Here is a 12345-nt window from a genome sequence, read left to right as displayed (position 1 = left end):
TTTGGGGGGCGAGGGGGTCAGTTTGGGGGTGGGGGCCACCTCCAGGGCGGGCTTCACGGCATTTCAGGGTGACGGTGACAGCCGAGGGTATGCCAGGCTTGGGGTTGTGCCATGTGCCGGCCTTAATTTGCTGGGATCCTTAATTTGCCCGTTTGCTTTCCAGTCCTGCCATTAAAATCCTCCTGTGTCTGCTGCTCCAGCCTGGCGCCCACCATGTTTTCAGAGCAGGCGACCCCCACAGCGCAGGGTTTGCTGGCCCCCCCCTCCGCCGAGGCCTCCACCTTCACCAGGGTGCCGGTTTTGGCATACGCCGACTGCTCCCAGCCCTTCCGGCTGGGCGAGCGCAGCTTCAGCCGCCAGTATGCTCACATCTATGCTGCCCGCCTCATCGAGATGCGTCCCATCCTGGAGGAGCGGGCGCGACAGAAGTGGGGTGAGTCGGTTTGGGGAATAAGCCCCCTCTTCGGGGAAGGAAGGCAAAGCTGTGCGGCCGACGCAGAGCCTGCTGGAAGCTCTTTGGTGATTTTTTGGAGCGTGCTGGCCATCGGTTCCTAAACTTACGCACACATTAAGGTGTTGAATAAGCCATGGGTGTTTTCTGGGGGATGTTTTCTCTGCCAGACGGTATCTGACCCAGCTGGGAGCATCCCTTCAACATTTCTAAAATCACCTTTAAACATCAGCTGCGTGGGCAAAATTTTTTTTTTCTCGCCAGGCCAGGTCAAAGCTTCCACTCGCTGTTGGGAGCATGAGCTAAAGCACGAGGTCTGTCGGGTTGAGGGGCTGGCGGGCGCCCCGGCCAGGAAGCGGGGTGTGGGGGGCGGGAGAGGCGCCGCTTGCACCGGAGGGGGGGCCGCTTCCTTGCCTGGTGGGGCCGCGTTAGCGGTTAGCGGGTGGGATCCTTGCACTAGAGAGTTTCCATCCGAAGGCGTAACGGCAGCGCTGATGAAGCAACCGCCTCGCCGCTGCCAGAGCGTGGTGGCTGAGCTTTCTGGCAGGCCTTGGCGCGGCACGGTTCCCTGAACGTGGTAAAAGCCTGTTATCGAATTTCACCCTCTCAGGCCAGCCAGGCTTTCGGCTTTGCCCTTCTATGGAGGTTTTCGGGCTGGCTGCTTTTTTTTCTTTCTCCATCCGGCCCCGTGGGCTGTGCGGAGCCGAGGGGAAGCAAAGCCCGCACCGGGCTGTGCTGGTTCCACAGCGGATGTTGTTCCTTGGCTGGCCGCCCTGTGCCGTAACCCTGGATTTTGCCGAGGGTGACAGGAACCAGTGGTTTTGTAAAGCTCCATTTCCCGGAGTCATGTGATGGGACGAGATTTCTGGGGTTTGTCTCACAGCAAGAAGCGCCTGCAGGCAAAATCTGGAAAGCGCAGCCCCCCTCCCCCTAAACACACACATTTGGGGGGTTAGAGCCAAGAATAAGAAACGAAAACTGGATTGTTTTTTCTGACTCTGAGTGTTTGCATTCCTGGGACTGATGAACCCATGTTTCCAGCTCCGCTGAGCCTGGGGTGCCTGTGATAGCAGCGGGGTGCTTTCCACCGGACAGGAGTCACGTTCACCAGGCGCGTGATTAGCAAAGGGAGAGTTTGGAGGGGGAAAACTGTCACCCACCCGCCCGCAGCCAGAAAGGATGACCTGACAGAAGAGCCGGCATGGCAGCGGGCTTTGGCAGTGGCGTTCTGGGAGAGGAGTCCAGCAGCTCTTGCAGAACTAGCCCAGCCCGGCAGCCAGTCCTCCTCCCTCCAGGGCTTGAGGATCAGGATGGATGGGCTTCACAGGTTGATTTAAACAGGGAGGAATAAAAGTCCTATGTAAAGGATGGGGCTGAAGCATCTCTGGGTCCTCGTGGGTGAGGTGAGAAGTCTTGGGCTCAGCTTGTGGTGAGGGAGATGAATTTTTTGCTGTCTGAAAATGCTCCCCAGCCACAAAGGTGATGAAAAGCTGGGGCTGCAATGCTCTTTGCACCTCCTGAGGCACATGTTGGTTCCCCCAGTCCGTATCGCCCTGGGACCTGTCTGTGCCTTTCAGGCAGAGGAAACCCTGCCGCTCCCCAGCAGTCTGTCTTCATGCCAGGATCTTCCCAAACGCCTGGTTGCAATGGGGATTCTGGCTTCCAGCAGGGATCCCGGGCAGAGGATCTGGCCCTGGCAGAAGCAGAGGTCAGACTTGGGGGTGGTGAATGATCTCTGCTGCCTGTCAAATCTGAGTGGGATGTTTGGGTCGTCTCCTGGATGGGGAGCAGGAACACCAGCCCCTCATGCCCAAGCACAAGAGTACCAGCTCTGTCCCCAGGCGGGACAATCCTGGACCCGTGCGCCCTCCCTTCCCGGGCAGAGCTGGACCTGTGGGCCCAGCGGGAGCTCTGCACACTGTCCTGGGTGGTGGCTGGGAGCTGTGGGCCCCCCAGACCCCAACATGACCCAGCTTTTCCCCGCCTTAACGCAGAGGAAATGCCTGCAGGCAGTGCTGGCTCTCTGGTATGCTCCCTTGGCCCTGTCTGGCCTACACATGTGGATTCGGCTCCGTGCCTTGAGGAAAAGTGAGAGGCTTTGCAATGTTCCCCCACCACCTCTTGCTGGCCTCGATGTTCAGGCCCTTTCAGCTGGTCCCGGCCAGCCTCGAGCCTTGCCTGCCCTCGCAGCCATCCCCGAGGCCGCCTGAGCCCTGTTTCTCTCCGCAGGGAACGGCGTGGCACTGAGGAAGCTCTGCGAGCTGCGGGCGGGCGAGAAGTGCTGTGTGGTGGGGACGCTCTTCAAGGCGATGCAGCTGCAGCCCTCCATCCTGCAGGAGATCAGCGAAGAGGTAACAGCAGGAACGTTCCCTCCTGTGGGCCCCCCCACCTCCTCCACACAGCTCTGGGGACATGCCAACACACATGGGGACCTCAGCCGGCTTCCCATTGTTTCCCTCGTGCTCGCTGTGGCTGAGCAAGTGGGAACTGCCAGGGCTTTGACCCGGGGAGCCGATGTATAATCTTCTCTGTGCCTACCCCATCCTTAGATGCTGCCACTCTTGGTACCACCCTTTTGTGCCAGTGTGTATCATGTATGCGCCTGCTTAGTGTTGCTAATTCCTGCCTTTCGAGGGTTTGGATCTAGTGGGGTTGGCAGAGCAAACCCCCTTTTCCTGCTGCAGGGGAGGAGGATGAGGGGGGCATCCAGGGAAGCTCCACCATCCCCATGCAGTGCCGGGGGCCCATCTGCTCCCAGCCAGCTCTCAGGGAGCACATTGGGAAGTTTGGAGCCTGCTCGTCACGGCATGAGGTTAGCACTGTGCCTGCCAGGCAGGGTTCAAAGGGAGCGGAGCGCTTGCCCGGGCGGTGATTGCAAACACATTTCCCAAGGCGAGCCAGAGCGCCGTCTCCCACTGCCTGGCTGAGCCACTTCCTCCTTGGCCGAGGAGCTGCGCTCGTGTTTGCTTCGCCGGGGCGCTGCAGGGAAGCGTTAAGTGAAACCAGCTCGTCCGGGTGGCGTGCAGCTGGCGAGCAGCGCCCAGAGCTGCTGGGGCCTCCAAAGTGCTGCCTTCAAAGCGGCAGCGGAGGCGTTGGCTGGGCCGGCGGTGGGGGGCCATGCCGGCGGCTCTTGTGAGTCACGTGCCCACATTCTGGTTTCCACGAGCGGGGTTTGGCAGGAGGGGGAAAGGCCCTTTGGGGCAGCTTGGCCTTGCTGAGGCCGTCACAGCCTGCCCTGTCCCACCCCAGCACAACCTGGTGCCTCAGCCACCCCTGCCCAAGTACATCCACCCCTCCGACGAGCTGATCCTGGAGGATGAGCTGCAGCGGATCAAGCTGGAAGGAGCCGTCGAGGTGCAGAGGCTGGTGACAGGTAGGGAACGATGGCTTCTCAGTGGGAGCCACCTCGCGGGCCCTGGCCAGGGGCTGACTGCCTGCTCTCTGCCATAGGGACCATCTTTGCTGTGTACGGCTCTGAGCAGGATGACGGCAAGTTCCTGGTGGAGGATCACTGCTTTGCTGACCTGCCCCGGCCGCTGCCCTGGAATGGCCCCAGCTCAGACCGGTGAGTCTCTGCAGCAACAGGAGCGGGACTGGCACCGTGTCCCCTGCTGTATCGCCAAGCCCTGGGGACCGTTTGCCCCATGTGCCCATCGGAGTAGGCGCCTCGTGCCAAGTGAGATCATGGACAGGGGCTCATCCCCCCCCACACCTGGCTGTCTGAAGCCCCTTGGTGTGGGCAGCCCTGGTGTCGCCGTGCAGGCAGGGATTGGTACAGGCAGGGAGCACAGCATGCTGCCCGAGCTGCTCTGCCTAGGTTTGTCCTGCTGGTGTCGGGGCTGGGGCTGGGCAGTGGGAGCGGCGACTCCCTGCTGAGCACGCAGCTGCTGGTGGACGTGGTGACGGGGCAGCTGGGCGCAGAGGGCGAGCAGAGCTGCGCTGCACAGATCTCCCGCGTCATCCTGGCGGGGAACCTGCTGAGCCAGAACACGCAGAGCCGGGACACTATCAACAAGGTACGGTGGGGAAGGGGTCTTCAGCATTGACTGTGCTTTCCGGGGCCTGGATTGGCACGGGGAGTCCCATGGAGGTGGGGAGGGAGGAATCAGAGGGTACATGGGGTTGTTCCCTCACTGTCTCCCCGCTGACCCAGGCCAAGTACTTGACCAAGAAGACCCAGGCTGCAAGTGTGGAGGCTGTGAAGATGCTGGATGAGATCCTGCTGCAGCTTTGCGTGAGTGCTTGGAGCAGGATAGGGTTGGCTGGGGGATTGGGTACCTTCTGGGGGAGGGAGCCTGGCTCCCGAGGCAGGGAAGCAATGCTCTGCCAGCAGCCCGGGGGTGCAGGGTGGCAAACACCCCTTCCCCAGCCCCCAGCTTCCTTTTGAGCACCGCATATGGTGCCGTACAGGAACGCAGCAAGAAGGGGAGGCAGTGCATAGCCCAGCTTCAGATCCCTCTCCTGGCATCTGGTCTCTGCAGTGAAGCCAAGCGGGGCTTCCTGCAGGAAAGTGGCAGGAGCCAAATGGGGGAGCAAGGCAGAGCCGGCAGCAGGCCAGCTTTGCTCTGAGCCCCTTTGAAGGAAGGTGGTTTGGCTGTCCCTGGTAATCCCTGCTCTGCCCACAGACCTCCGTGCCTGTGGACGTGATGCCCGGTGAGTTTGACCCCACCAACTATACGCTGCCCCAGCAGCCGCTGCATCACTGCATGCTGCCCCTTGCCAGCGCCTACTCCACGCTCCAGCTGGTCACCAACCCCTACCAGGCTGATGTGGACGGCATTAGGTAAAAAAGCCTGGTGTGCCACCAGCTCTGTGACAACTGCTGGCAGCATGGGATCGCGGGGCATGTCACGGCAAGTACAGCTATCCGAATCTCTCCTTCCTTCCCCCAAAATGTTGTAGGTTTTTGGGGACGTCAGGGCAGAACGTCAGTGATATCTTCAAATACAGCAGCATGGACGATTACCTGGAGATCCTGGAGTGGACGCTGCTGGCAGGACACATCAGCCCCACAGCCCCGGACACCCTGGGTAAGGCAAGGGCTGGGTGGCCACTGAGGCTGGGGGGTGTTTCCCCTCTGAAGGGGCGCAGGTGCAGGTTCCTCTCCTAATTTCCATCCCTCCCAGGCTGCTACCCCTTTTACAAATCGGACCCTTTCATCCTCACCGACTGCCCTCATGTCTACTTCTGTGGCAACGCTCCACGCTTCCAGTCCAAGCTGCTCAAAGGTGAGTCCTGCAGCCTGCAGCACCCCCTTATCCTCGCTCGGGGCTGGGACCTCGTGCCAGGGTGCTGACTGGGCGCTCGTCCACCTTACGCCCGCCTGTCTTTGCAGGGGAGCACGGACAGCAGGTGCTGCTGGTGACGGTGCCCACCTTTAGCACCACACAGACCGCCTGCCTCGTCAACCTGCGCAACCTCAGCTGCCAGCCCATCAGCTTCTCCGGCTTTGGGACCGAGGATGATGATGGGGACATGGAGGTTGGGCACTGACTGAGCAGGCAGGGCACGGACTTGATAAACCCCTGGCCCCTCAGAGGGTCCTGGCACCCATCGCCTTTGTGTCATTCCCATTTGTCCTCCTGGGAGGGCTGGTGTGGAACTGCCGGGGCGTGGGAGAGAAGAGATGCTCGTACCAATATAACTTGATTTATTTGTGTAATAAAAAACTGTGTGGAGGGGACAGGGGCTGCACCTACCTCCTTGTGGGCCCTGCCCTGGAGAGCAGGACCACCCCTGCCAACCCTGCTGTGCCAGGAGATGGGGATGGGGTGAGGGCTGGGTCCTGCTTCACCCCCTCCCTTGCCAAGCAAGGGCTGGCACCGCCCAGCCCCGAGGGATGGGGCAGCATGTCCTTTCCTGCCTGGCTCTGGAGCCTGGCAAGGGGGAGGCGCTGCAGCCGCCCAGCCTTTGGGGCGAGCATCGGCATGGCATGCCCTGCAGTCCTAGGAAGCAGTGCAGGTGAGGAGCTGGAGCCCACCCGGAGCGGGCTGCCTGGGGCTCGAGGAAGCCTTTAGAAGCGGATGCTGGAGCCTGTGGCAGGCGGAACCAAACTGGCTGCGAGCGTCCGGCCTTGGCTTGAGGCAGGAGCGAGGGGACAAGCATCTCCTAGTCACCAAAGTTCACGGTGTAGGTCTCGGCCGTAGTGAAGGGCTGCGCTGTCCCTGTGCCCAGCTCCCAGGCCTCTGTCTCCGTCACCAGCTCGGTGACCACCTCTGTTTCGGTCTCCATTTCCCAGGTGCCAGCTGTGGGTGGCTCTTGGCTCCAGGGCGCATAAGCAGTACTGCTGAAGGGGAAGGGCAGGGCTGTGGTGGGTGGCGGGGCTGTGGGGCTGCTGGCAGTTGTGGTGGCATTGAGACGTCGCAGCCTCATCTGCTGCCGGAGCCGCATGCGGTGCCGGAGGCGCATACGCAGGCGCATGCGTTCACGGGGTGTCATGGGGCGGCCAGGCACAATGCGGCGGATGGGTCGGTTCCCGTTCATGGCCATGATCTCCCGGATGCGTTTCCAGTTGGAGCGCGACAGGACGAAGTTGCACTGGGTGGCCCCAATGTCATAGAAGACGCTGCAGGTCTTGACACTGGGGTTGTAGCCCTCAGCCCGAGCCAAGACACGGTACTCGCCCGGGTTCAGGATGCGCCAATAGTCCCCGCTGCTGGCTGCAGACAGTGAGGGGAGGCAGTGGGGTGTGAATGAGGTAGCGCGGTGCTGCCGGCACCCTGCCTGGCACCCAACCCTGTGCCCTACCTGTCTTGATGTTGTGGTTGATGCCCCCCACGACGATGGTGGCGTTGGCGATGGGTTCTCCCTGCTGGTCCGTCACCAAGCCCTTGATGCCCCGATGGACCTACGCAGGGAAAGGGAATGAGAGAAGCTGTGTGGGGCAGGCAGGGCAGCTGCTGGCTCCCTGCCCGGCACATCCCAGCACCTACCTGCTCCATGAAGGTGAGCAGCGACTCCTTGTTGTTCTCCCACTCCTGCTGCAGCTCGCTCTCGTGGGGGAACTTGTCGCAGCCCAGGTAGATGGAAAGCTCCAGGCAGTTGGTGTGCAGGTAGCTGAAGTCATTCAGGCCTGCAAGACAAACAGCCACGTGCCCACCCAGCCGCTTGCTCACACTTTCACGTGGAGAGAGCATGGGGTGAGAGTAAGCCGACGCCATACGGTGTGGCACCCACTTACTGCCAGTCCGCGGGTGCCACTTGGCCCCTTGCACGATGCCCATGGCATTGGTCATGTCCTGTGTGTGGCAGCCCCCGCGGAAGGTCTCGGTCATGGTGAGGTGGGCTGAGGCGTAGGAGATGGCAAGCCAGCGGAAGATGGCGTGGTCGGGCGTCTCCTGCAGTTCAGGGTCATCGTCCTCATAGTCATCCGGTGGGCGAGCGGCAGCCGCCGGTGTCTCACTGACAGGCCGGGCCGTGTCGAAGGGGTAGGACACCAGCTTCTCCCCACCCTGCAGGTTGGCTCCCAGCACGAAGGGGTTCTTGTCCATCCACGCCATGATGGCCCGCGTCTCCACTGCCACCTGCCAAGGCGGGCACGATGGCATGAGACATCACCTCCCCATCACTGCCCCGCTGCTGTGCCCTGTGCCATGGCTCACCGTGGCATCCTCAGTCAGGTAGTGCTCCGGGATGGGGATATGGTGGTTGGGGAACTTGTGGGGCACCAGCTTCCTCTCCTCGGCCGCCCACAGTGCCGAAGCCAAGTCAGGGAAGTTCTCAAAGAGGTCGTAGCCCTCCTCCGTCCAGTGGCCCAGTGCCCAGTTGCCCAGCTCAGAGCCCTGCGGGCAGCCCGGGGCAGCGGTGAGCCTGGGGGCTGCATCCCACCGCCCCGCCATCCCATCCCCTGCCTTGCCGTCCCCTTACCGCCTCTCGGGCCAGTTCATAGCCATCGGGGTTGAGGGAGGGCACGAGGTGGATGCGGGTTTCGGTCACCAGGCTTCGCACCCGGGGATTGCCGTCCTGGTACTCCTTGCACAGGAACTGCATCAGCAGGAGCAGCAGCTCCCGGCCCAGCACCTCGTTCCCGTGCAGCCCTGCCGTGTACCTGAACTCGGGCTCGCCTGCGGGCAGGTTACGGGCAGGGTCAGCATGCTACCCATACCCCTGCCTCCACCAGGGGCTTGTGGCCAGGTCCCCCCCCCACCTTCCATTCCTCACCTGTCTCGTGCTCGCCCGGGTTGTCGGAGATCTCCATGGCGTAGATCTTCAGCCCCCGCGAGCTCTTGCCGATGTTGTAGATGCGGGTGATGGTGGGACACTCCTCGTTCACCACCTTCATCAGCTGTGGGCACAGGGGGGGTGGGCAATGTGGGGCAGCGCTCAGGGGGCTGATCCCACCCCCCTCGGAGGGGCCCACCCCCCTCGGAGGTGCCCACCACCACAGAGGTACTCACCTGCCTCATGTCCTTGTAGGTATGGTGGCGGAAGTCCAGGTTGTCGGTGGAGGTCACCTCGTTCTGTTGGGTGTAGTAGCTGCTGACAGCTGCAGAGGGGATGAAAACACAGTGGTGGGGGGCCAGGGAGCCGTAAGTCCCCCCATAACTCCCCCTATAACCCTCCCCAGCTGCTGCTTTGAGGGGGGCTCTTACTGGAGAGAGGGCAGCCCAGGACCTCGAGGCGCAGGCAGAGGCTGCCGTTCCATGTCTGGGGGTAGATGCGGATGTAACGGGCCACCATGGGCTCGGGGAACTCGGTCAGCACCGGCGTGTCCTTGTCCACGTTGCCATAAAACATCTGCCGAGGGAGGTGAGATGTAGCCGAGGGGTGGGAGAGGGTCCCTATTGTCCCTGTCCCCAGCCCCCAACCAGCCCATTTTGGTGTCCCGTACCATCTCCTCGTAGCCGTTGGTGTACATCACCCAGTTCTGGCTGTCGTTGCTGAAGCCCACATAGAAGCTGGTGACAAAGTCCTCGCTGCAGGAGGAAGGGGACAGGTTGGAAGGGGGTGTCCCCAAGCCTCTCTCCCACCCCATCTCCCTGGATCCGTCCCCTCCCGCTCATCCCTGGCCCCATACTGGATCTGGGAGTCACGGCCCTGGGTGATGACGCCGGTGAACTTGGTGGTGCGGCGGGTGTCCACCTCGATCCAGTGTGCCCGGCTGTCGTCCTCGGCACACCAAGCCCCGTCAAAGAAATCATCCTCATTGGTGCCTGCCTGGGGTGGGGACAGAGAGGGGGATGTGGGTGGGGGGGTCTGCCAGTGCAGGGGGTGGGTGCGGGCTGGGCGACCCTCACCTGCATATTGAGGCGACCGCGCTGGGCGCCCAGCCCATGGCGCAGCATGGAGGAGGCCAGGATCTGGTCGTCCTCGATGCGGTGGGACTCCAGGCCGATGGGGGGGCATCCTGGGGACAGTGGAGAGGGGGCGGGGAAGGTGATGGGCATCCCCGTACCCAGTGGGGTGCCCGCTCCCCCCCCCCGGGAAGAGGGACACTCACTTGTCTTCTCCTCCGGAGGGGTCCATTCATCCTCATCTGGCTCCCACTTCTTCCCCCCTGTTTTTTTGGGTTTTCCTGGAAAAGGGGCACAGTGTGTGGGGGGGAAGCCCAGGGGGTCGGGTGCGAGGGGATGGACGGGGGGGGGCTGGCACCCACCTTTGCGGTCCCGGCCCTTCTCCTCTGCCCAAGGGTCCTCCTCCTCCTCCTTGCTGCTGCTGCCTTTCTTGGGCTTCCCTGGGGTGGGAGAGTGGCTGTTGGGGATGTACCACCCGCCCCTGGGGACATGCCAACCACCTGCCCCAGGGACATGCCACCCATCCCAGCACCCAGCCCCTGCCCATCTCTCACAGGGTTTGAGTTTCTCCTCATCCGTCTCCATCTCGTCCCCTTTGTCCGGGTTTTTCCTGGGCTTCGGTGGGGGGGGCAGGCCGTACGCCACTGCGGGGTGCAAAAGGGGAGGGGGGGCTGGGACACCCCTTTAGGGCTGGGGGAGGGCAGGGGTGGGTGCCACCAGTCGGAGCCCAGCTGGGTCCGGCGGGGGGAGATGGCTACCCGTGGGGCCAGGCAGGGCTCCCCAGGGAGGGGGGGTCTGGGGTGCCTTGCCCCCCCGCCCTGGCTTGTCACTCACAGTCATCGTAGTCGGGTCGCTCGAAGCCCTCTTCATAGTCCCCTTCGGTCACTGGGATGGGCAGCGGGGGTGGCTGTGGGGGTGGCTCCTCCGGCTTCACTGGGGAGGGTGAAAGGGGCCGTGCTGGGGATGGACTCAGGGTACCCCCATGTCCCTATGGGGTCCCCCATGCTCTTGTGGGATCCCTGTGTCCCTATGGGATTTCCCATGCCCCCATAGGATCCCCACACCTCTACTGTGCCCCTGAGGGTCACCCATGCCCCTACGGGAACCCCATGTCTCTGCAGGGTCCCCTATGGCCCCATGGAGTCAGCATGCCCCTATGGTACCCCCATGTCCTTATGGGGTCCCCTGTGCTTCTGTAGGACCCCTATGTCCCTATGGGGTCCCCATAGGATCCCTCTATATCCCCATGGGATCCCCATGCCCCCAGGAGATCCCTATGCCCTTCTGGGGTCCCCACACCCCTATAGGGTCCCCTGCAGCCCTCATGCAGTCTCCATGCCCGTCCCAGCTCCAGGCTGCCCCAAAATGATGCTCCCCCTGGGTCCCCAAGGCTGGGGACTGTCCCCCCCACCATGAGTGCTGCCAGCCCCCCCATTTTCCCACTGTCACCCCACTTACGTGGCTCCTCGGGCTGGGGCCAGACTCTCTCGGGTTTCTTCCTGCTTGGGGGCTTGCGGGGTTTCTGCTGCCGCCGGATGTACTCAACTAGGGACAGAACGAGGGGGTGGCACTGACTTTGGGGGTGTGAGGCGGGGGGGGGGGAGGACAGCCCCTCCCTCCCTTCCTCCAGGCCGGTGGACCCCAGTGGTCCCCCTCGCCTGCCCCCTGGCACCGTACAGTCCTCGTAGTCCTCCCGCTCCAGCTGCTCATTGTAGTCCAGCGTCGGTGGCTCCGGCTCCTCGGGCACCTCTGCGGGGAGGGGGCACATGGGGAAGGGGTGCAGGGAGGTGGCATTGGGGCACAGGGAGGTGGCCCCGGGGACAGGGCACTCACCAGGCTCGGGCTCAGGGCGATAGTCCTCCCGGCCCAGCTCCCAGGGCTCCCTTGGTGGCTCCTCCAACTCCCCTGGGGACAGGGACACAGAGCGAGGGGCTGGCGGAGCCCCGCAGCCCCCAGCAGCCCCAGACGAAAGAAAATCCCATTGGGGAGGAAGGCTGGTGGGGGCGGAGGGGGTGACCCCAGCCGGGACCCCCACGGGGTGCCACTGGGGAGCTGAGCCAGACACAGGGTGACACCGTGGTGTGGCAAGTCCCCCCCAACCCGGCTGGTGGTGAGATTGGGCCCCCAAAGGCTCACCTCGGCCACCTCCATCCTCCTCCTCCTCGTAGGGTGAAGGCTGCTCTGGGAACCAGGGTGTCCCTGTGTCATCCTTGCCCCGTGAGGGCTGCGGGGTGGTGGGGGGCTCCGGGGGGGTGGTCGGTGGCTCTGGCTTTTTGCTGGAGGGTTTTTTGGTGGCCTTGGGTGGCTTCTCTTTGGGCTTTTTGGAGCCTTTTGGGTTTTTTTCGGAGCCTTTGGGGGGCTTGTCCTTGGGCTTCTTGGGGGGCTTGTCCTTGTCCTTGCCCCTGTCCTTGTTCTTGCCCCTGTCCCGGTCCCGGTCCTGGTCCCGGTCTTTGTCCTTCTTAGAGCCCCGGGGTCTCTCCTTGGGCTTCTTGGTGGGTTTGGGAGGTTTTTCCTTCTTCCCCTTCTTGGGTTTCTCAGGCTCCGTCAGCCGCCCAGGGGAGCCTGGGGAGTGGGCAGCCGCCCCGCGGCAGGGTGAGGGGCGGCCAGGGCCGGCCTGGGGGGGTCCCCACCTCCCGCTGCCGCCCCCCAGCCCTGCCCCAC

At 63.1% G+C, this 12345-nt stretch overlaps 3 protein-coding genes across 3 annotated transcripts in view; 2 read left to right on the top strand and 1 right to left on the bottom strand.

Annotated features, from left to right (window-relative positions):
• The window catches only part of GCK (glucokinase (hexokinase 4)), a 251262-nt gene that overhangs the window by 12812 nt on the left and 226105 nt on the right, over nt 1-12345 (top strand). Inside the window, exon 11 of the mRNA XM_010562906.1 lies at nt 3306-3319. Coding sequence (XP_010561208.1) covers nt 3306-3319 — 14 coding nt within the window. The remainder of the gene's footprint in view (nt 1-3305; nt 3320-12345) is intronic.
• Nucleotides 210-6007, top strand: POLD2 (polymerase (DNA directed), delta 2, accessory subunit). The gene is made up of 10 exons (XM_010562884.1): nt 210-433; nt 2681-2802; nt 3701-3824; nt 3902-4016; nt 4269-4467; nt 4605-4685; nt 5077-5234; nt 5354-5481; nt 5578-5679; nt 5787-6007. The coding sequence occupies exons 1-10, from the start codon at nt 214-216 to the stop codon at nt 5942-5944; spliced, it is 1407 nt and encodes a 468-aa protein (XP_010561186.1). The 5' UTR covers nt 210-213; the 3' UTR covers nt 5945-6007.
• The window catches only part of AEBP1 (AE binding protein 1), a 6942-nt gene continuing 1156 nt past the window's right edge, over nt 6560-12345 (bottom strand). The window contains exons 2-21 of the mRNA XM_010562934.1: nt 11821-12246; nt 11518-11589; nt 11362-11433; nt 11134-11229; nt 10519-10617; nt 10239-10328; nt 10047-10124; nt 9891-9947; nt 9688-9797; nt 9468-9607; nt 9282-9366; nt 9043-9187; nt 8848-8936; nt 8612-8735; nt 8318-8514; nt 8053-8232; nt 7632-7974; nt 7384-7523; nt 7199-7298; nt 6560-7110 (exon numbers count right to left, since the gene is read on the bottom strand). Coding sequence (XP_010561236.1) covers nt 6560-7110; nt 7199-7298; nt 7384-7523; nt 7632-7974; nt 8053-8232; nt 8318-8514; nt 8612-8735; nt 8848-8936; nt 9043-9187; nt 9282-9366; nt 9468-9607; nt 9688-9797; nt 9891-9947; nt 10047-10124; nt 10239-10328; nt 10519-10617; nt 11134-11229; nt 11362-11433; nt 11518-11589; nt 11821-12246 — 3194 coding nt within the window. The remainder of the gene's footprint in view (nt 7111-7198; nt 7299-7383; nt 7524-7631; nt 7975-8052; nt 8233-8317; nt 8515-8611; nt 8736-8847; nt 8937-9042; nt 9188-9281; nt 9367-9467; nt 9608-9687; nt 9798-9890; nt 9948-10046; nt 10125-10238; nt 10329-10518; nt 10618-11133; nt 11230-11361; nt 11434-11517; nt 11590-11820; nt 12247-12345) is intronic.

This window comes from Haliaeetus leucocephalus, unplaced genomic scaffold, assembly GCF_000737465.1.
Source record: "Haliaeetus leucocephalus isolate CR32 unplaced genomic scaffold, Haliaeetus_leucocephalus-4.0 Scaffold162, whole genome shotgun sequence".
In the NCBI taxonomy this organism is placed as follows: Eukaryota; Metazoa; Chordata; class Aves; order Accipitriformes; family Accipitridae; genus Haliaeetus; species Haliaeetus leucocephalus.
This window is presented reverse-complemented; position numbering and strand designations above follow the sequence as displayed.